At 52.9% G+C, this 22,827-nt stretch overlaps 1 protein-coding gene across 2 annotated transcripts in view; it reads left to right on the top strand.

The window, feature by feature from the left end:
- ZFAND3 (zinc finger AN1-type containing 3) overlaps positions 1–14,746 on the top strand; it is a 302,188-nt gene extending 287,442 nt beyond the window's left edge. For both annotated transcript variants that reach the window (XM_055138548.1, XM_055138547.1), the window contains one exon: positions 12,888–14,746. In XM_055138548.1, coding sequence (XP_054994523.1) covers positions 12,888–13,042 — 155 coding nt within the window. In that variant the 3' untranslated portion in view covers positions 13,043–14,746. The remainder of the gene's footprint in view (positions 1–12,887) is intronic.
- The last annotated feature ends 8,081 nt before the right edge of the window (positions 14,747–22,827 follow it).

Genomic DNA, 22,827 nt, shown 5'->3' with positions numbered 1-22,827 from the left:
GGGTGTGTGGGGTGTGGACATGCGGCCACCGCCTCTTCCCGCAGAGTGGATGCTTGGAACGGTGTGTCCTCTGTGATGGCCTTGGCGTTAAGAGGGAGACACACCTGCCTCGTTGTTTATCTCCTACCCCAGCACTGTGATTGGGACATGGTGTGAGTTTCCAAAGAAAAACGCATGGGCGCGCATGGGACTCGAGTCTTCGGAGGCCGAGAACTGTTCCCTGGCCAGCTACTGCGACAGACAAAGGACCAGGGGAACGGCTGGTCAGTAGTCAGTTTGCTTCTCTCCTCCTCAGTGTAGTCCAGTCTCTCCCCTTACAGCACAGTCATAGTTGGAGCTTTGGTCGGGGTCCCAGTCATCACAGTTCCATCATCCTAGTCTCCTCGTAGGCCTCTCCTTCGTTACATCCTCCTCCCTCTCCTTACAGCATAGTTCTAGAGAAATCATGAAGGGTGGGCACACATAGGTGGGGTTGAACATTGTCATAAGAACAAACAGGTAAAGCCACCCCTTCAGGGGAAGTTCTAGGAGATTAACTCTAGGACAAAATCTCATCGGAGGGTTCAGCACTCTAGATTACTAGGAGATCTGCTCAAAGGCAGGATTCCATCCAGGGTGAATTGCTTTCTCCTTTCCTCAGCCAGTAATCCATTGAAACAATTAGAGTAAATGTACTTCTTATCATACTTCTAGTCATTTTGTATGAACACAGTAAGAGATATATTAAGCTTAAAGGTTGGCTCTTCCTGGGCACATCTCGCTATATAGTCCAGACCACAGTCCTCAGGCCAGATGAGTCTTTCCTAAATCAAGCAGGGTCCTTATGCAGTTACTTCTTTTTGGGTCATGAGAGAGTTTGTCCCATGACCGTGCTCTTAACTTATTATACTTCTTATGGCACTTAGCTTGTCCCTTTCCAATGCCAAGGTAGCTTACAGCTTACCCTGGGTCCATCCAGTTCCTTCTTCAGAACCCTGCTTTCGGGGTGCTAGGAACTAAGGGCAACTGAATCTTAAGGAATTATGAATGCCCAGGAATAAATACTATTTTAGAGTCAATTAACTTCCATGTTACAAAGCATAGCATGAACTGTCTTCCTGTGTCTATGCAAAGGGGACACATGCTAAGCCATGCAAGTGACATAAAGGAAAGAGAAAAGCAATATAGGATTATTAGTGCTTGATGTAATTGGGTGTGCCTCAGGGGCACTGTTGTGGGAGTAACTCAGTAAACCTAAGCTCCCCAGTGTCATCCAACAGTTGGATGGAGGGGATGACAAGGGTGACCTTTGCCTGGGTGCTTCCATGTGTACCATCACATGACCTTGCCAACTGTTGCCCTGGCTGGCGTGTGCAGTGCCTGGTGGATGCCGGGCGGGGGGTGACATTGTCCTTGGGGCCTCCAACGTTGGCACGCTTGTGTCAGCTCGTCGTGCATACTTCATTTGTCCCCACGAGTCTCCTAGAAAGGCAGTCTGGAACTCAGGAGGGCCAGGAAGAAGGGCCGCGCACTCATGTGCTGTGCTCTGGGCTTCTGGACCCTCGTGCTGGGTTGTGGGGTGACGGGCAGAGCAGCGCTGCGCAGTGAGCCTCCGCGCACACTCGCTGCTCGGCCAGGGGGGCCTGCACTCCCCGCGCCAAGCCGCACTGTGCCCTCCGCCTGCTTCATGCCTCCCAGCTCAGAGGCCAGCTTCACGCTGATGTTTCTGCATCTATTAAGCTGCCCTTTCCTCCAACTGGACTGTTCCTTGGGGTTAATTTCCCTCCGAATTTGGCGTGATCGACCAGAATGCCAGGCTGGAGCAGGAAGCGAATGTCAGTGGGGGCCTGTGTGACTGTGCTCACTTCCTCATCCCCTGTCTCAGCTCGTTTGTGGCCAGGAGTTGCAGCCAAGTCTGAATTCCAGGAGAGCATCGCATGCCACCGTGGCGTCTCTGGGTTGCCTCGCAGGTCAGACTCAGGAGCAGGCTCATGTTGCCAGCAGCAGTAGAAACTGCTGCCGCGAAGAGAGGGCCAGGCAGTAAGGACACAGTGAGCTCGGGCCCTGCTCCCCCGGGAACCGGAAGGACTGTGGCCTGTTCTGGAGCAGAGGTGAGGGACACAGTTAATCAGCATTAAATACTCTTTGATTGCCAGAAGTAATTTTCTCCTGTCTTAATGAGTTAGATGTTGACGAGGATGATCTATATACTACTCAGTTCACTGATCTTTATTGTGTGCTGAAGGAACAAATGGACTTACTCCCTAACCTCATGGTGCTTTTATTCTTTGTGGGGAGAGGTGAATGATGAGGGATCAGATAAACAAACCTCCGGTAGATGCTGAGGCCAAGGTGGAGTTACAGGGAGGAGGCCAGGATCTGGCCAGGAGGAAGTAAGGGCTGAGCTAAGAGTCGTAGCTGTGGGAGCCAGCCCCCCAGAGAGCCAGGCGGAGGCCTGCAGACAGAGCAGGTCTGCCCCGGGCTGGTCACGTCTCCGGACCGGAGAGCTGAGCGGCAGCAGACACCGTCCCCCTTTGCGAGGGTTACAATTTCATTTTCAAAAGTAGTGCAGAGGCATTGGAGGGTTTTAAGGGAAGGGGTAACATGATTAGATTTGTGTTTTTGAACTGCCCCTCAGGTATATAAATATAAATGCTGGTGTATTCAGACTCAAGAATACAGAAGAACTGGCACTGGGGGTCTAACGAGAATGGAGTGGGAGATTTACTTTTTACTGAGTATTAACTAAACACATAGAATTTGTATCATAGTCGTGCATTGCCTATTCAAGGAGAAGTGAGTGAACAGATGTAGAAGGAGGCGAGCGCAGGCCTCTTGCCCAGACGCCATGGCCATAATGCCCCTGGGGGGCATCGTGAGCATGGTGGGCCGCAGTAAGGTAGTGGAGCGCTGCCTTCTCCCCGGGCATGCCTGAGACCGTCCCTGCTCCAGGCCCTTTGCAGGAGATGGACGGAAGACGGAAGAGTCGGGTTGTCTCTCAGAGGTGGAGTCACCAGGTTGGTGTGAGGATTAAGAGGAGAGGAACCCAGAATGCCTCGGAGTGATGTGGCCCACCCACATGGGGGAACAGTGGGCACAGGGCGATGGGATGTGAGCGAAGATGAAGTCTGTCGGTAGGGGGTCTGGATCAGGGGGGAGGTGAGGCCTGTTGAGGAGACTAGCTGGCAACAGACAGGCAGGGTGGGAGGGGAGGAACAGTGGGCAGAGGTGGCCGAGAGGTGGGGAAGGGGGTCCTGGACTTCAGTGGCAGGGTAGGCGGTATCTGAACAGAAGCTTCAATGCTGTTAAAACCGTCATTACCTAAACAATAATAATTTTTTTTAATTACATGTATTTGGGGCTGGAGCGATAGCACAGCGGGTAGGGCGTTTGCCTTGCATGCGGCCGACCCAAGTTCGATTTCCAGCATCCCATATGGTCCTCTGAACACCGCCAGGGGTGATTCCTGAATGCAGAGCCAGGAATAACCCCTGTGCATTGCCAGGTGTGACCCAAAAAGCAAAAAAGAAAAAAAAATTATATGTATTTCTGTGTGCATGTGTGTGTATATACACATCACTGTAGCACTGTATCACTGTCATCCCGTTGCTCATCGATTAGCTTGAACGGGCACCAGTAACATCTCCATTGTGAGACTTGTTACTGTTTTGGACATACTGAATACGTCATGGGGAGCTTGCCAGGCTCTGCCGTGCGGGCAGGATACTCTCCGTAGCTTGTTGGGCTCTCTGAGAGGGATGGAGGAATCAAACCCGAGTCGGCTGCATGCAAGGCAAACGCCCTACCCGCTGTGCTGTCGCTACAGCCCGTATATACACATATAGAGACTTATTTCTGCTTTGAACTTGTTGCAATTGAGGTTCCTATTCACGAACCTAGTAGAGTTGTTTGTCGTAGAGGCACGTGGATATAGGAATTTGGAGTTTCAGGGAAGAATTTGTGGGTGGAAATAGAAGTCAGGAAACATCAACATTTGATTTCTCCTTAAAGCCTAGGTCTGGATAGATGACTAGAAAGGCGAAGAGCAGCGAGAGTGCATTCTGTGGCGGCTGTCAAAGGGGAGCCCAGGCAGGGAGACGGGCGCGCCGGGAGTGCGGTCTCTGGGGCCTCGGGGAGGCTCCGGGCTCTGCCTCAGAGGAAACCCTTTCCCGCAGCCATATTCTGAGTTCCTGCGTCGGGCGGGGCGGGGTGGAGGGGGCAGTACTCTGGGTAGGGGTGTGGTGTTAGAATGACATGCATAGGAATTGAGCAGCATTAGAATCTTAATCCGTTTTTAAAACTTTTTTTTTAGTTCTAGGCATAGAATTTATGGAATAAAATCACTCATATAAACCCACAAAAGTATGACATTTGCTTGGTGAAATCTAGTCAGGAAAACGAGTTCAATGAAAAAGCTATACCATGAGCTTGTCGTTATAATTGTGTCTGGTGACTTCAGGAGAGTCCCGGAGACTGAGAAGGCGTCTGTAAGGGACAGCAGCCGCGGCTGAGGGCTCAGGGCCTTCTGGGGGAGGATGAGCCATTAAAACTGAGGTTAGGAGAAGCTGTCGTGTAGGGGGTCGTGCGGTCTGGAACACAGTGACGGGGCCCAAGTCCATAAGGCAGGTGAGCGTGACGCCCCAGAACGGGAGCATGTGGCGATGGTAGTTCTGTAATTCCTGGGAAACCTGCGACCTGGGAGTGGTGTTTGGAATCACTGTTGCTACTGAGGAAGATAGATTTGGTGTGAGCGCCCACCCAAAGGAGCCTCTGCAGTAGCCTCAGCAAGGGATGCTGGTGCCCGTTTTGTTTTGGGTTGTTTTTTTTTTGGGGGGGGGGGTAGGGCTTACTCCTGGCTCTGTGCCGAGGAATCACTCCTGGCAGCTGGGATTGAGTCCTGCTCGGCCGCGTGGAAGGCAGGCGCCCTGTTTGCTGTGCTGTGGCCCCGACCCCAGTGCCCTTGACTAGCCAGTGCCATTAGAGATGGAAAGAAGAGAATGTGTTTGCTTTTTGGAAATAGCATCTGTGGGATTTAGAGATTGAGTGTGAAGAACAAGGAAGATGGCAGTGATGACTCCAGGCTACCATCACGAGCACCGGCTGCACATGTTCTCTTTGGGATAAAAATGGGCGTATGGGGAAGCAGCAGGCGTTCTGTGTTGGGTATCTGAAATGTGAGCTGCCCGTGACTCCAAACAGAGTGTGCTGAGGCCCATTGGAGCTCCAAAGAGGATTCTTGTGGCAAAGAGACCTGTTTCAAAGCTGTTAACATATACAGTTGCAATTTTAAACCTGGAGGAAGAAAGTTGTAAACTAATTTTTGATACCTAAGGGAAATGAGTCTAGCACTGAATAATTCTGCTATCTCCGGGACAATAGACAAAAAACTCCCAGAGGAAGAAGGGAAACAAGGATGCAGTTTGTCTGAGAGCCACTCTGAAGTCTGGAGACTCCTGGGTGTTCGGGCTTCAGATTTGAACTCATGTCTGCAGCTGGTTCAGTCTTCTGCAAGGGGGAAAAAAACGAGCCTGTTTCCGTCGGGGGCGGTGCTTTTAAATAAACTTGCTTTAAACAGGGAGAGTTGAGAAACTCTCCTCCTCCTGTAGTTGTAACTTCAAAGCTGAAGTATTGTGAGAGTAGAGGAAAGCCTGCTTATACTCTGAGCTCCTCAGAGTGACCTTCTGGGCGCTGTTGTGAGAACAGGAAGCCTGTAGAGAGACTTGGCGTTCTTGAAAGGAGCCGGTGACACAAGTGTGCGTGATGGCAGCGCAGTTGGGGGCAGGGCTGTGTGCAGCCCGCAGCCCCTTCCCGCCCCCGCTCCTGCCTGCCAGTCTCAGGGAGGCAGACGCGGCCCCTGCCCCGCGCGCGCGCGACTGAACTTGGAAACTTGTCGAGCTTGGAGGGAGCCTTGGCGAGGCCCCTGAGGAGCACGACGCTGCTCCTGCTGTCCTTGGAAGAGTGTGTCCCTTTCATGTGTCCCTAACCCCCAGGCTGCCGTGTAGAGTCTTCATATATTTAAATCAGGTTCCTCTCAAATCTGCATATCTTCAGTGGATACTTTCCACTGAGCTTGTCACTACCAGGCGTTTGGAGTCGTACAAAGAGGTTGGGGAGTGGGACAGAGGAAACGTGTGCCTCACATGTTCAGACAGATTTCCACATGTATGCTACATACTCCTCACTGAATAGGGGTTTGCCTGTAGACAGGAAGGAGAGGCCGAAACCGTGATGCGCGTAGCAAAGAGGGGGCTTTTCCTTCCTTCCTGTTCTGGAGCTGGCCTGGTACCCTGGTGGTACTGTGGGCGGGCCTCTGTTCCCGGCCTCCCTGGCTCTGGCTGACAGCCTTCAGGCCATGCCCCCGGGTTGGCTAGGCTGGGTGCCACCCTTTTTCTTGCCTCCCATCGCTGCTTTGCACCGGGCTTTCGGGGACACTTCTTGAGGGGATTGTCTTTCCAAGCCAAGGAACAGAGAAAGCCAGACTGACCTGGAGCCTGCTGAGAGAAACAGGAAGAGAAGGTCGCCAGAGAAACAGTTTTCTGCAAGAGCCTCCCTCTTGTCCAGAACACTTAGGGAGTCCAAGGCCTGGGGGTCAGGCTCCTCCTAGGGTCTTTTCAGGCCTAAAAGCTGCCCGGGCAGCCAGAGACGAGTGCTGCCTGCTCTCGGCTCCAGAGCTGGTGGCATTTGAGAAAGCGAGTCAGTATTTCTGTGGCGAGCAGCCCTGGAGCCATTGTCTTTCTCGTGCTAAACATGTTCATCTCTGGATGGATCAGCTTGGCAGATGAGGCCTTGCAGCCAGCCCCCCTTCCTGGGCACAGGAACCTTCTCCTTCTGGCGTGGGCGACCGGCCTTCCGGGCCTGCAGAGATGGCAGTGTTTGCACTCTGACCGACATGCCCAGGTGCCCCCGCCGTGCGGAAGTGCCTGCTTGTGCTCCCTGCTCTGCTGGCTGAGCACGCGCTGCTGCTGGAGGCATGTGCGAGGCTCTTGACTCCACCTTCTAGCCAGTTATAGCCGACCGATACTTTCATCGATTCAGTGGAAAATGATTGCTTGTTTCAGAATTGTTTCTCTGTTGGTTAGTAACGTTTTCTGTTGCGGGTCAGAGTGGCTTGGCTAAATCAGAACTTTTTTCCTCTGAAAACACCCTGATGCCCAACTTGGGTGATGGTGAGTTCGGCCCACCTGCCTCCCTGTCTCCCTTGCGCCAGCCCCCTCCACACTCTGCACCCAGCTGTGTCTAGAGAGTGGGTGCTCTTCCCTCAGCCCCCAAAACCTGGCCTGGAGGGGAGGGGAACGCAGACACCCTCCTTGCCCAGACCCCGGCCCTGCTTTGCCGCCCTGTGGGCTGGGAAAGGAAGGGTGAAGAGCCTCCACTGCTCTGTACTGCAGACACCGTGGGCTGGGGCAGCGGACGTGCTGAGTCCCGGGGTAGCTGCTTAGTGTGATTAAAGTGGAGGGTTCTTCCCAGCACGCTTTCCTGTAGCACCTGCTGTTTCCAGAGTGTTCTCACAAACACACTTTGAAGTTGAAGTCAGTGAGCTGTCCTGAACTTTGAGGAACTTCCAGCTTGCTGAGAAATTGTGATTCTTTTTCCTTGCTGGGTAGTTGCGGACACGCGGATGCGTCAGGCACATGTGTCACCTGCGTGACTCGACACTGTAGGTACCAGGTGTCCGTGGTGGCGAGCTGAGCTGAACCAGTCTGTCCCCTGGGATTTTAAGAGCCTGCAGGCATCTGTGGGGACCTCTGACCTGCCGTCAGAGGGCAGCGGGGGGGGGGGGGGGTACAGACACTCGCCGCGCGCTGCGCTACAGCGTGTCGTCCTGAGGGCCTGCCCTCAAGGCTTGGCAGTCCTGTAAGATTATGCTTGAATCTTTGGCAGTTTGCAGTTCCAGTGACCATGGAGTTTAAAACTACTCTTGCAAGTGAGATAAAAAAAATGACACCTGCCCAGGTGGAGTTGAGGCCTGACCTGGTCTGTGACTTTCCTAAAACTCCCCTTTGGGGGAGCGTCGGAAATGGGGGATATGCAAGAAAACACATGTTCGGCTTATTAAAACCCAAACTTATCTGTAACTGTTCAGTTTAATGAACTTTAAATAGTGTTTTTCACTTAACAATAAAGCTGATCATCTGCGTTTTTGCCTGGCAGGGATTGAATTAAAATGTCAAGGTCTCAGGCTTTGAAACTTGCCAGTTTTCTTCATCCTCCTTTGGAAATTCCACGGGAAAATGAGTTCCAGAGTCTGCTTAGTTCTTAGTGCTCAGACGGTGCTCTAGGGGGACAGGGCAGAGTCTCGGCCTAGGAAGTGAGGGTCTGGTTCAGCCCTGAGCACAGCACACTGGCCCTTTCCACAGAGCCTGGCTGAGGCGCTGGTGTTCTTGACAGGAAACAGGAAATGCTGTTATGCCTTTATAGCATCAGGCAAGGTGTCGGCAATTATGTCATTTTTGTGTGGAAATTGTTGATCCTGGGTTCTAGTCTCAGGGTTCCACCACACTGTGCTTTCTCAGCAGGTGTGAGGCTTAGCTGTGGGTGACGGAACTAAATGAATCGTATCATGTTCAGATGTTGACTTTAAAAGTTGAAAGGTCAGGTGAGAAGTTTGGTTCCCACCAAATGAAGCTTTTAAAAAACCTGATTCCAGTCTGTAGGAGTTTGGAACGTGAGTCTCTGAGAATGTTCTAGGGCCAGAGACCTGTGAAGTCTTTTCCTGTGCACCTGAGGCGCGGTGGTCTCCATGGACGTGGCTCTCCTCTCGGAGCGCCCAGGCCTCCGTGAGAGCAGTGACCCGAGTCACATCACTCCACAGGGTCCTCTGGGTGGGAATCTGGTTGCTGAGCGAGTGTCCCATGGTAAAGGGCAGGCTAGTACCTGCCCCCACCCGGAAGCGCCCCAAGGCCCAGCCATTCGTGTCTTCTCTGATCCTGCCTGCCGAGATGAAGCTCTTTCCGAAGGGCGGGGCGGCCGCTGAAGCCCCGTGTGACACCCCAGTTCGGTGGCAGGAGGAGGCGGCTGGCATGGCCTGCCCTCCGCCCCACAGCCTCTCTCCCTCTTCCCAGCCAGGGGCCCGAGCGCTCTCCCTTCTTAATCTCGGGCTCATCCCAGATTGCTGCTCAGTGACAGCAAGCACAGAAACTCCGGCATAAGTTCTGGAGTGTTCTGTGCAGGTTGACTGGAAACAGCCTTGCAGGAGCCCTGCTCCTCTCAGCCGGGAGAGGGCTGAGGCGGCGTGTCCACTCGCAGGCAGATCGCACTCCAGGAGACCTTGGGCACTGGAGACATGGCACCGGGGTAAGGCCTTGTACACGGCTGACCCGGCCGCCGGGCCCCACCAGGTACTCCTGAGCACCGCCCCTGCCCCCTCAGAAAGCCCCCTGGCCTGGGTGTTGTGTCTCCCAGCATACCGCACGGTGAACAGCTGCACTAAGCTGTTGACACGCTCTTTAGAACTAAACGAAGCTGAGCAGTAGAGACGTAGAGAAGTCTCCTGTGTGAGTGAAAGCTTGAGTCTCATTGTGGCACTCAGTTTGGGGGTTTGTTGTTATTGTTTCCCATCAGGAGAAAGAGCATTGCGTGATTCCTTGATACCCCCAGCTGCTGGGCTTTTCTCCTGCCTTTGTCCCTCAGGACGCTGCCTTGTTTGACCTTCTCTGGGCGGGGCGGTGCTTCTGGCCAACAGTGGAGGCTACTCAGGCTGCCAGCTGATGGAGCCCGCAGATCCCCTTGCGCTTTGCAGTACGTTCATCATTGAAATTAAGAGCAATCATCCTCCCCAGCGGCCTGTGCTCATCTCTCTGTACCCAGCATGGTCCCAGAATTCAATCAGAGAGCAGTGGAGGGTTCATGACACTTTCGGTGCTTTCTGGAAACATCTGTGGCTACCAAGAAAAAGGAATTTCATCCCCTGTAGCAGTCACTTCACACCGGACCCACCCCCTCCCCGGGATAGCCCACCCCCCCAGTCACCAGGGCCATGAGTAACACCTACTCAGCACCTGGGGTAGTTCCAGCTTCCTCTGGGTGACTCGAGAGGGAACTGAGCCTTATTGATGCAGCTACTGACCTCAGTGCAGCACTTGGAGAGTGAGCCTTCCACGCTCCCCTGACTCTCCCCCGAGAATTACAGTGGCATATGTTCTCAGCTGCTCCTAAAGTTCAGCTGCCGTTTCATGGTTTTCACCTTTTGAAAATCAAATTCAGGGCATGAGAGGTGTCTCAAAGGGGTGGTGTCACACCTGCCGTGCTCAGGGCCCCAGGGTCAGTGCCCAGCCCGCCTGCGTGCCCTCTCCCCCAGCTCAGCCCCAGGAGTGCCATGACTGGACCTTGGGCGCTGCTTAGAACCCCTCCCCTGGGTTTAGGAAGAAGGCGTCGAGTGCAGGTAAGAAGGTTGTGTGCAGGTGCAGCACCCAGCGGGCGGGGCTCTCACAGCGCTGGTTTGGTTTCCCCGGCCCACGTAAGCAGGGCTGGGACCCACGGAGCTGCCCTCTGCTCCAGCCCGCCTTTGACTGATGAGGTGTGAGTCGGAACCAGGCCGAGTTCATTTCAGAGGCAATCCATTTCCTGCTACTTTTATCCGGCCAGCACCATCCATCAGCACCAAAGAGCCCTGGGGACCTTCTGCACCATCCCAGAGCCATCGAGGAGGGAAGGAAAGGGGGAGCCGAGCGAGGCGGAGAGCACAGAACAGCAGGACTGGTGACAGATGCCTTCACCTCCCGCCACATCCTGTGGCGCCTCACCCCACCCGGCCTGGCACTGGGCTCCCCTCCCAGTGGCAGACGGTGTGCTTGCCAGGTGGAGGGGACAGATCGGGGCCATCCGCTCTTCCTCTAGGAGGGCCTTGAGGGGAAAGACAACTGGTATCCAATATCTGCAACTAATGAACTTATCAGTAAATAGAAACAGGAGCTCATTAATCTTAACTTTGCTCTTGGACCGAGTAGGAGTTGGGCTTCTCAAGAGACAAAAAAAGTCATCTCCGTTCTTTTCCTTAAGCCCAATCCCAATTTAGAGTGGAGCACACTGTCTCCCTGGGAAGCAGTTAATAATGCATTTCACGCGCAGCGGACGGCCCTGGCCGGGCAGAGCCGCATGCTCACGTGCCTTGCGCTCCTGCTGCTCTCCCAACCGCTCCTCGCTCACCCCTGCAGAGCTGGAGGGTAGCGGGCTTGGAAGAACCGGCTTGCAGGGCCAACTCCCGACCCAGGCTGGACAGAAGGAAGTCTGAGGGGGGCTGTGTGCTTGGGGCATGAGTGCGGGGTCCTGGCGGGGCGCTTAGCAGTCTGGGGGTGCAGACTCCTGCAGGCCACGCTGGTGGTGAGGAGCCCGCCAGCCTTGGCAGGTGTCTCCCGCTTCCAGGAGCCCCTGTGGACCTTTGGTGTCACACATGCATTTGCACCCCCGGGTTGTTCAAGACTGATCAGAAAGTAGGAAGGAAGTGTCACCCTCATAGTGCCCAGGGCACCTGCAGTCCTGCGTCCCCAGAGGGCCTCCTCCCCGCTTCCTACCCAGTCACAGCCCAGGACTGGCCCCCCAGGCTGTCAGCCCGCACCACTGGGCTCCCACACAGTGCGCAGACACGCACCTCCGCTCCTCCAGTTAAGGGGTCAGGCTGTGGGAAACCCGGGGCGGGTCAGGCTGTGGGAAACCCCGGGGCGGGTCAGGCTGTGGGAAACCCCGGGGCGGGGTCAGGCTGTGGGAAACCCGGGGCGGGTCAGGCTGTGGGAAACCCCGGGGCGGGGTCAGGCTGTGGGAAACCCGGGGCGGGTCAGGCTGTGGGAAACCCCGGGGCGGGGTCAGGCTGTGGGAAACCCCGGGGCGGGGTCAGGCTGTGGGAAACCCCGGGGCGGGGTCAGGCTGTGGGAAACCCGGGGCGGGTCAGGCTGTGGGAAACCCGGGGCGGGTCAGGCTGTGGGAAACCCGGGGCGGGGTCAGGCTGTGGGAAACCCCGGGGCGGGTCAGGCTGTGGGAAACCCCGGGGCGGGTCAGGCTGTGGGAAACCCCTGGGCGGGGTCAGGCTGTGGGAAACCCCGGGGCGGGTCAGGCTGTGGGAAACCCCGGGGCGGGGTCAGGCTGTGGGAAACCCCGGGGCGGGGTCAGGCTGTGGGAAACCCCGGGGCGGGTCAGGCTGTGGGAAACCCCGGGGCGGGGTCAGGCTGTGGGAAACCCCGGGGCGGGTCAGGCTGTGGGAAACCCCGGGGCGGGTCAGGCTGTGGGAAACCCCGGGGCGGGTCAGGCTGTGGGAAACCCCGGGGCGGGGTCAGGCTGTGGGAAACCCCGGGGCGGGGTCAGGCTGTGGGAAACCCCGGGGCGGGGTCAGGCTGTGGGAAACCCTGGGGCGGGGTCAGGCTGTGGGAAACCCCGGGGCGGGTCAGGCTGTGGGAAACCCCGGGGCGGGGTCAGGCTGTGGGAAACCCCGGGGTGCGGCTTCCCTTCTCCCTGCCAGAGGGACACGCAGCAGCACGTGCGCGAGCTTCTGAACTGGCGTTTCCGTTCTTTCCTGTTCCCACGTGATGCGTCGCAGCCCTGGAGATACCCCGCTCCCCTTGGGAGCCGCTCACTTGTGGTTATGGCTCCATCACTCATTGCCCAAGCCCAGCTGTCCCAGAGGATTCAACTATCGCCACTGTCACTTCTGCTCCTCTCACCCCGGGAGGAGTGGGTGACTGTGCCCACCGCAGTGCCCGTCGTGCTGGCAGGGATTGGGGCCTGCGGCCACTCTCCCCCTCGTTGCAGTGGTCACCTCTGTCCACTTCCCAGGTCCGGGCAGGAGCCACACTGGAAGCAGGGGCTGCCTCAGAGCAGTGGCCCTTGGGGGCATTGTGCCCCTCAGGCCGCGGGGGCGCTGGGGCTGGGTCTTTGCTCGGAGCCCCCTAACCACCTGTCTCTGCTCCCCTGCGCCACAGGCTACGTGTTCTGCATGTTACACCGCCTCCCGGAGCAGCACGACTGTACGTTTGACCACATGGGCCGCGGCCGAGAGGAAGCCATCATGAAGATGGTGAAGCTGGACCGGAAGGTGGGGCGCTCCTGCCAGCGCATCGGGGAGGGGTGCTCCTGAAGGCCACACGGCCGCCACACGACGCTGTTCTTAGTTCACTAATGTTAGCCTTATTTAGGACAAAGTCAGCCAGACACCTTGTACTGGGCGCGCCAGACTACAGCCAGTCCGTTCCCTCTTAGCCAGCCATCCTGGTACTGTAGTTTAGGGGTTGATGGTGGTTGAAATTGATTTCTGGCTGGTTACTAAGGTGCCTGCTAGCCATTGTATAAAATTAAAACATGAAGAATATTTTTTTTGAGCATGGCTAGTGGATTTAAAACAACACATACCTGTCACTGCTGGGGTCAAACATAAAAAGCCTTAAGCGGAAGTGTTCCAGACGGGACTTGGAGCCGCTGGAGGAGAAGCTGGTGTCAGAGTCCCCACGACGCACGCACACGGCGCTGCCAGAAACTGCTTCATGTCCGGCCTCGCCCCTCTTCCCTGCTCCCTAGTCCTGGTGGCCAGGACACCTGCCGGCCACACGTGCCTCGGCCACAGGAGCTGCTGAGAGTGGCCGCGGGGCTGGGCTGGGCTGGGGTGGCCTCGCGCCCCCAGAGCTGGCGGGGGGGTGGGGGGCAGGTTCTTAGGAACATTTTTTATCTGACTTGCTATGAAAAAACTCCTCACACAAGAAGACAAACAATAACCTCACTTTGAAAGTTACTCCACTCAAGACTAGCCCAGCCCGAGACCTGCCTTCCCTCGCCGGACCCAGTGCCCCGGGCCGCGGTCGGGGGCCTGAGCTGACCCGGCCAGGCTGGTCTCAGACGCGCAGCACCCGCTGCCTGTGACTCTGCGCCAGCTGTCCAGGTTGGCAGTTTCCTTCAGAAGAGGTTTCCCAACCTGGGGGAGCGGAGAGGCGCTGGCAGGCCAACCTCGCCCTGCCCTCTGCGTGCGTCCTGTCCCACGGGCAGGGGGCGGGGAGGGCAGAGGTGGCCCTGGCCTGACAGGGCTGGGGGCGGCGGGTCGCAGGAGTGAGATGCCCTTGAACACCTGCGTGGGCATCAGCGGCCCCATTGCCCCGTCTGACACAGGTCTGAGGGGACATGGCTCCTGCAGAGACGGTTTGTATCTGCCCACAGGCTTCTGGAACTTTCCCTCTTACACCACAGCCAACAGTTCAGCTCTGCAAATTAGCAGCGAAACACCTACAAGTACAAATGTTTTTTGGTCCAAAATACTGAACTAGGAAATCATGCTCTTCACCCCCACCCCCGAGTGGAATCCGCTGCAAAATCTCCAGCCTTAATTCTTGCTTCAGGACCCAGCCTGGCGTCTTGCTCTCGGGCAGCCCAGGGCAGGGCGCCCAGTCTGCCCGCGTTTACCACTGTTTTCCAGCCACAGCCTTCCTCAGGCTCCCACCCCGAAGAGGCCAACCCATGCCCCTCCGCCCCCTCAGGCCCGGCAGCGAGGGGCAGGCGGCTTGCGGGGGCCAAGCCCTGTTCACTTCCCGAGGGTAGACTGGGGGTGGGGGCGGGAGGGCTGTGCCCCTGCAGTATCTGTTCTGTGAAGTTTGTTCAATGTAAGGAAAGCTTAAATTCTTGTATCTTTAAGAGAGAAAATCTTATTTAACCCTTTTGTGTTCTAGATTTACTTACACATGTAGCCTAGAGCTCAGTTTTAGTTTTAACATTGTGAAAATATTAAAAGAATCTTGTAACTTTATTCTTTTTTTTCTCCTGCTGAAAAAAAAAATTAAACCAATCGTATGAAAGTTTGGATTCTCTCTCCTGCTGGTTCTGATTGCCACTGCGCTGCCAGGGTGAGGGCCTCCCTGGCGGGGCTTGGAGGAGAAGCGGGGTGGGTGCAGACCCCTGCGCTGTCTGGGCTGCCCGTCCTGGGAGTTCCCAGCTCAGCGGCTGCTGTCTGCTCTCAGTGGGAGGGCTGAGGGGTGGATCTGCCACGGGCCCACAGGAAGCTGAAGTGGGTGCGGGAGCTCAGGGTGAACCGCCTAGAGCACCCCTAAGCCCAGCCCTGGGGTTAGAAGCGTCCAGCAGGCAGACACAGCTGGAGCCTGCAGTAAGAGGGCGGCTGGAGAGGAGAGAGCGTCAGGGCTGGGGGGGTGCGGCATGGGCCTGGGTCTGTCTCTGGGCTCAGGGAAGGGGTCCCCGAGAGCAGAAGCCCACACTCCCAGGGGGCCCAGGGCCACCTGGCACCATGCTCAGAGCTTCCCGAGAGGCCCTGGGAAGAGCTCAGACTCCTCTCTGCCACAGTTGGGCATGAATCGGACGAGAAATTTAGAAGCTAATGAAAATACGGCGGAAGCGGTCATTTTCCTTGCCTCCCACTGACCCAGCTTCCCGGCTTTCGTCGAGCCCCTTAGTGTCGAGCCAGCATGTGGAGACACTGGAACCCCAGAACATTGCTGGGAGCTGTGAAGTGCCTTGGACCCCGTAGAAAACAGGTTGGCTCCCTTGAAATCCAGAAGTAGCAGCTCACCCAGGGACTCCCCTTCCTGGTATTCACCCCAAAGAACTGAAGTCGGGGCCTGAGGGCATGCTGCTGGCCCCCAGCCCTGGGACCCCAGCCCGGTCTGGGTTGGCAGCACGCACTGCTCCTCCAGCTCAGAGGGTCTGGCGGGGGCACCAGGCCCGGGGCCCTGCAGAGCGGACCTCTCTCCGAGAATGGCTGCAGCTGTCGGGACAGAAAGCCAATGACGCCGGGACTGAGGGGTTCGGGAGACTCAGTGGGTGCAGGGTCTTCTGGGATCAGGAAACCTCCGCCCCGGGAAAGGCCCTGCAGTCCAGGGCAGTCATCCAAGCGCCAGACCTGAGGTGATGGGCCTGAGCATGGGCTGGCCGCCTGGCCTGCATGGAGCCGGGGACCAGGGGGACACACAGCGAGGGGAGGGGAGCCCGGCGTGTCCTCTAGGGGGTCTGCAGCGGGTCTGCCCAGGACCAGGCTGCGCACATGCACGCCTGTACGTGACAGGTAACGTGTGACCTGCCATTTTTCTCTGGAGGGGGTGGCTCAGGCCACCAGGGAGCACCTACCTCAGGACTAGAACAGCCTGATGGGCGGGGCAGGTCCCTGGGGACCCAGCCATGCCCGACCACAAGCCTGAAGCAGAAGGTGCGGTCTGTCCACAATAGCCAAAATCTGGAAACAACCCGGTGCCCTAAAACAGATGACTGGTTACAAGAAACTTTGGTACATCTACACAATGGAATATTATGCAACTGTTAGGAGAGATGAAGTCATGAAATTTGCTTATAAATGGATAAAAATGGAGAGTATTATGCTAAGTGAAATGAGTCAGAGAGGGACAGACATACAAGGACTGCATTCATTTGTGGAGTATAAAACAACACAACATGAGGCTGACACCCAAGGACAGTACATACAAGGGCCAGGGGGATTGCCCCATAGCTGGAAACCTGCTTCAGGAGCGGAGGGGAGAAGGCAGCTGGAATAGAGAAGGGATCACTAAGAAAATGATAGCTGGAGGAACCAGTTGGGATGGAGATGTGTGCCGAAAGTAAATAATGGACCAAGCATGATGACCTCTCAGTGTCCTCTTGTGTTGCAAGCCATAATGCCCAAAAGTAGAGAGAGAGTATGGGGAATATTGTCTGCCATGGAGGAAGGGGGAGGGTGGGAAAGGGGGGTTATACCGGGGATATCGGTGGTGAGGAATGTTCACTGGTGGAGGGATGGGTGTTTGATCATTGTGTGACTGTAAGTCAAACATGAAAGCTTGTAACTATCTCACGGTGATTCAATAAAATTTTTTAAAAAAGGTGGTGTGGTGACCAGGTGACAGATGGGGCTGCAGGCTGGCCAAGGACATGTGGACAGGCAATTGAGCTGCTTGTTGGTGCACCCACCCACATGGGCTCGGGCCTAGGGGCGTGCCACACTAGCACCAGGTGCTCGGCAAAGCCTCCTGGGCAGTAGCCGGTGGGAGAGCAGGGGAGGCCGAAACAAGAGGCTCCGAGAATGAGCCCCGTGTCCGGGGCTGCCCGCAAGGGACACTCCCAACCCCCCAGACCCCGGTGCCCCACCCGGGGAGCAACCTGGGGCAGGTGCTCACAGGGGCTCAAGGGGCTCCAAATAGTCACATCTGGAGAATGCTGAGGAAAGGTGGCACTGGGCCATGTCCGCTGGGGCCCTGCACCAGAAAGGGACCCTCCTTGCCAGGACACTGCCAGCCTGGCGGAGTGAGCTCGGCACCTTCCCCGTGTGACTGAGGGAACCGTTCTCTGGGCGAATGTCCACCATGGTAGCCGGTTCCTTACTGGCTTCATTCGCTCTGTCCAGCATTTCTGCTCCTCTTCTGTTGTGGTCTGAAGACTATGCCAGATTTTGGTGGTGGCTCGTGACTGGGACTGGTGAGGAATCGTGTGACTGAACCTCGTTTGCACACTTTACATCTTACCCAGGAGGGACAAGTAGCTCTTCGGAGCATCTCCTGCCATCTTGAGCTGCAGGCCTTGTGATCTTTACACTTTGTCGCTGAAACACGGGCGTGTGCTGGAGTCCCATGGCCCCACACAAGAAAGACTGTCAGACCACGTCAGGCCAGAGTGTAGCTGTTCAAGGATGTTGGTGGGAAATGTCAGCGGGTGAAATGTTGAAGGTCTTTGAAGAGGACCAAGGCCATCCCCAGAGTCTTGTAATACTTCCAGAACTCTGAAGCATCAGGAGGATTGTCACCACTGAGGAAGGAACTCTGGGCCAGGCACCCCCGAGAGCTCACAGCCTCAGCGACGTCGCCAAGGCTCTGAATCCTTGGTCCCCACCCTCAGCCCATCTCAGGGCATCTGTTCATCTGACACTCACCCCCCACATCCACTCTGGACTCCAGGCACGGGTTCCCCCAGTCTCAGCCACCTCGACTGTCTCAGCTCTCAGGCTCTGTCCTCGGGGTTCCCAGGGCTCCACCTGTGACCTGTCGCTTCTCTGCTGGGTCATCTTGTCCCAACCTCCTGTCACTGTAAACACTGGGGACCCCCAGCCCAGCCTTGCCCTGATTCTGGGCTCAAGCTTCCAGCTGCTCACTACACCAAGTCTCCAGCAGCTACCTGCACCACACTGGCCCCAGATCACAGCCTACAAGGCAGACGGGACACATCAGTCATCCTGTATCCTGTGATTTAAGACTCCTAGAAACAATCTCTATGCTTCTGCCCACTGCACTGCAGCACTCCCCACACTCAGAAAACAGAAACAACCCAGGGGCTGGAGAAAGAGTACAACAGACTCTCACATGTCTTGCATGCGCCCAGCTGTGGACCCCATATGGTCCTCTGAATCAGAACCAGGAGCACAGGGGCTGGAGCAATAGCACAGCGAGTAGGGCGTTTGCCTTGCATGTGGCCAACCTGGGTTTGATTCCCAGCATCCCATATGGTCCCCTGAGCACCGCCAGGAGTAATTCCTGAGTGCAGAGCCAGGAGTAACCCCTGAGCATCGCCGGGTGTGACCCAAAAAGCAAAAAAAAAAAAAAAAAAGAAAAAAAAGCCAGGAGCACAGAGCCAGAAGTAAGCCTTGAGCATCACCGGGCGGGCGTGGCCCCAAGAACCCATTTAAAAAAAAAAATTATGCCATAAACAAAACAAGTTTACACCATAAACAAAACCAAACCTTCCAATTGCCTCTGCTTCCTGTGTGATGGCTTCAAGATGAAAGAAGGAAAATTCTGGGTTCACCTCTTACAGAAACCCTAGTTTATTGTCTCTCTGGAGCAACTATCTCAAAAAGATCTCTTAGAATACAACCTTACAAGAAAAAACTAGAAATTTGAATATGCAATTACCAATATGGAAATTTTTTCACTATTTAAAAATCGGCTATGGGGGCCTCATTTTATGCTCCCTTCCGGGAGAAGCAGCCGTAAATTCTGGAGGGTGACCGATGAGATTATCTGGTGCCGGCAGGAGGTGGTTTATGGGTGTGACCCCTGGGTCTCTGGAGATTGGGGGAAGCAGGCAGAGGATCTCTGCTCCCGGGTCCCAGGCCGAGCCTCACACATGAGTGAACATATTCCTGGATCACTCGGCCTCTTCACAGCCACGTGACACATCATCATAGAGGGAAATAATTAAAAATATATGTATATATGCCTCTTGGAGAGGCTGGCAAGCTACCAAGAGTATCCTGCCCACCTGGCAGAGCCTGGCAAGCTCCCCATGGTGTATTTGATATGCCAAAAACAGTAACAAAAACAGGCCTCATTCCCCTGACCCTGAAAGAACCTCCAGTTGTTGGGAAAGACGAGTAAGGAGAGGCTGCTAAAATCTCAGGGCTGGAACGAATGGAGATGTTACTCGCGCCCGCTTGAGTAAGTCAATGAACAACAGGATGACAGGATACAGTGATTTAAAAATCACTCCAAAAAAAGGACTAAAGTCCTCTGCTGAAGAATGTTACTCAATATTCAAAGATTTTAATACTTATGCTTCTCAACTCCTTCCTAAAAATTGAAGAGAGAAAAATTTCAGATTCATTTTATGAATCCAGCAACAACATTCATTTTATGAATCTATCATCCTAATAGAGCAACAAAATAAAAAATTAAATAGTACATTTAGAAGGATCACTATGTGTCATCAAATGAGATTTATTCCATAAATGCAAGGACAATTCAATATTTGCAAAAAATAAATCAATGTGACATCTACAAAAAAAGATAAGTCATGATATCTCCACAGATGCAGAAAAAGCACTAATACACTTAACATTCATGTATAAGAATTCTAAAAAAAAAGTGTAGAAGGAAAATGTCTCAGTATAAGACTATATAATACTATACTGGACTCTCCACTCTCACCATGAATACAAAATCTCCATTGCACTGGGAACATTCTTTTGTTTGTTTTGGGGTCCCACCTGAAAAGTCAGGAGTTATCCCTGGCTTTACACTCATAAATCACTCCTGATGGTGCTCAGGGAACCATGTGGGATGCAGGGGATCAAACCCAGGTTAGGGTGCATGCAAGGCAAACACTCTACCTGCTGTGCTATCGCTCTGACCCCAGCATTGGGAACATTCTTCAGGATAGGTCATATGCTGGAATACAAAAGAAATGTCCATAAAGCCGTGAAAATAGAAAGTATCAATTGTCTTTTCAGAACACAATGCTATGAAGGTAGAAATTATTTAAAAAATAATAATAAAGCTTGGAAAAACTCAAACACTTGGAAACTAACTAAACAACCAAACAGAAGAGAGTCAAGGAGAGTCAAAGAGAAAAGCAAATATATCTTTGAAAAAAGATTTCATTTGTTATCTAATTTGTAACAAAAGATTTAAAAGATTACATTTGTTAAATGAATGAAGAGAGAAGCTTTAGGAATCCACAGGATACAGCAAAAGTTGTACTCGGGGAAGTTCAGAGCAATACAGGCTTACATCAGGAAACCAGAAAAGGAGTAACAAATGAAGCCCAAAATAAGTAGGGGGAATGAGGGGGGGAATAGAGTAGAAATAAATTATGTAGAAATCAAGAGCATAATACAGAAGGTAAATGAAATCAAGAGCTTTTTTGTTTTGTTTTTGAGCCACACCAAAGTGTGGAACCCCACAGGCAGGGATGGGGGGAGGGAGTATGGGAACAGGGTGGAGGGAAGCTGACACTGATGGTGGGATTGGTGTTGGAATAGTAGATGCGAAAACTCAACTATCGATAACTTTGTAAATCACAGTTCTTTAAAAAATTTTAAAAGCTGGTTTTAAAAAGAATAAACAAGATGATTGACACTTAGACTCAAGAAAAAAACAAAATTGCAATAAATTAAAAGGAGAATTAAGATAGATAATTCAGAAATAAAAGAGACGGACTTTTCTATGAACTTTATGCTACTAAGCTGGAGAACCTAGAAGAAATGAATGAATGTTTAGAATCATACAACCTCCCAGGACTGAACCAGGAGGAAAGAGAAAACTTGAACAGACCAATTAGTAAGGAAATTGAAACAACAGTAAGAAAGTCTTCCCCTCAACAAAAATCCAGGTACAGACAGGACTTGTAGTAAATTCTCCTGAGCCTCCAAAGACCTGTTGTTCTCAAACTTGCTCAGAAAAATCAAACAGGAATCCTTACTAAAAGCTTCCACGAGGCAAGCATTACCTCAATACCAAAAGCAGACAGATAAAACTTTCTTAAAAAATCAGACCGGGGCTGGAGTGATAGTGCAGCAGGGAGGACATTTGCCTTGCACACAGCCAACCCAGGTTCAATACCCGGCATCCCATATGGTCCCCCAAGCACCGCCAGGAGTAATTATGAGTGCAGAGCCAGGAGTAACCCCTGAGCAACGCTGGGTGTGACCCAAAAAGACAAAAAAAAAAATTACAGACCAAGATCTCTGATGAACATGGATATAAATTTCTAAACAAAATCAGCGAACTAAATTAAACAATATATCAAAAGGATCATATACCATAATTAAATAAGATTCATTCTAGGGATGCCAGGATGGTTTGATAAGTGCAAATAATTAATATGCCACATAAAATAAAAAGATAAAAATCACATACCATGTCAATAGATGGCAGAGAAAAGCTTTTTGACAAGATTCAAAACTTCAACAAAAAGGGTATAGAATAAACCCATAACTCATTCTCAATGACAAAAAAAAACCCTAAAAGCCTTCCATCTAAGGTCATAAATAAGGCAAGCTGTTAACTTTCGCCATTATTATTTAACATTGGAATGGAAGTCCTAGTCACAGCAGGTAAGCAAAGAGAAAATAGGGGTTCAAATATGGAAAAAAGTTATTGTTATTTGCAGCTAGGCATAATATATACAGAAAAACTCATGGATCACAAAAGACTTTTAGAAATAATAAACCAATATAATAGAGTAGAAGACTACAAGAACCCCACACAAACCTGCTGCGTTTCTTTATACAAAATACATGAGAGGAAACTTTTTAAATCATTTACAATTATCTCCAAAAATATAAAGAGACAAGAAGTAAATTCAACTAAGAGACTTACAGATCAAAAATTGTAAGTCAGTAGTAAAAGAAATAGGAAATAGAAATATATTTCTCAAGTTCATGGAGTGGGAGAGTTAACATTTATGTTTGGTAAAAATGATCAAAGTATTATAGTGGGATTAATCCCTATCAAGATGTCATGCAATAGCATTCAAGAACATTGAACAAATGCTACTAAATTTGACATGAAACTTCCTGAATAGCCATAGCTACTCTAAGAACAAAGTATGAGGCATTGCAGTTCCTGACTTTAAACTATACTATGAAACTATAGTAATCAAAACTGTGTCACCCACATAAGACTCTCAGATCAATGGTATAGAATTGAAGACCCAGAATTAATACCCTTGAATTTATGTACAGTTAATAAGTGAAGGAACCGGGGCCGGAGCGATAGCACAGCGGGTAGGGCCTTGCATGCGGCTGACCCGGGTTCGATCCCCGGCATCCAATATGGCTCCCAAGCACCGCCAGGAGTAATTTCTGAGTGCAAAAGCCAGGAGTAACCCCTGAGCATCACTGGGTGTGACCCAAAAAGCAAAAAAAAAAAAAAATTATAAAAAAAAATAAGTGAAGGAACCAATACATGATTCTGGGAAGACTAGTTAGTCACATTTAAAAAATGAGATTAAGGTCAGGATGGTGGGGCAGAACTGGCGCTGCTCCCTGTCCAGACAAGACCCCGAGCGACCACCCACGACCGACTCCTCTGCCCCTGAACGGCCATGATCTCAGAGGCACACAAACCAATTTTGGAATCCAGTGGCTGCTGGCAGAAATCCCTCTGGACTTAATTACTAAAATACCAGAAATCCAATCATATGCTCTTCATTATCAGCAATAGAGAACAAATT

Source organism: Sorex araneus, chromosome 5, assembly GCF_027595985.1.
Source record: "Sorex araneus isolate mSorAra2 chromosome 5, mSorAra2.pri, whole genome shotgun sequence".
Taxonomy (NCBI): domain Eukaryota; kingdom Metazoa; phylum Chordata; class Mammalia; order Eulipotyphla; family Soricidae; genus Sorex; species Sorex araneus.
Note: the sequence above shows the minus strand (reverse complement) of the source record. Positions and strands in the feature narration are given on the sequence as shown.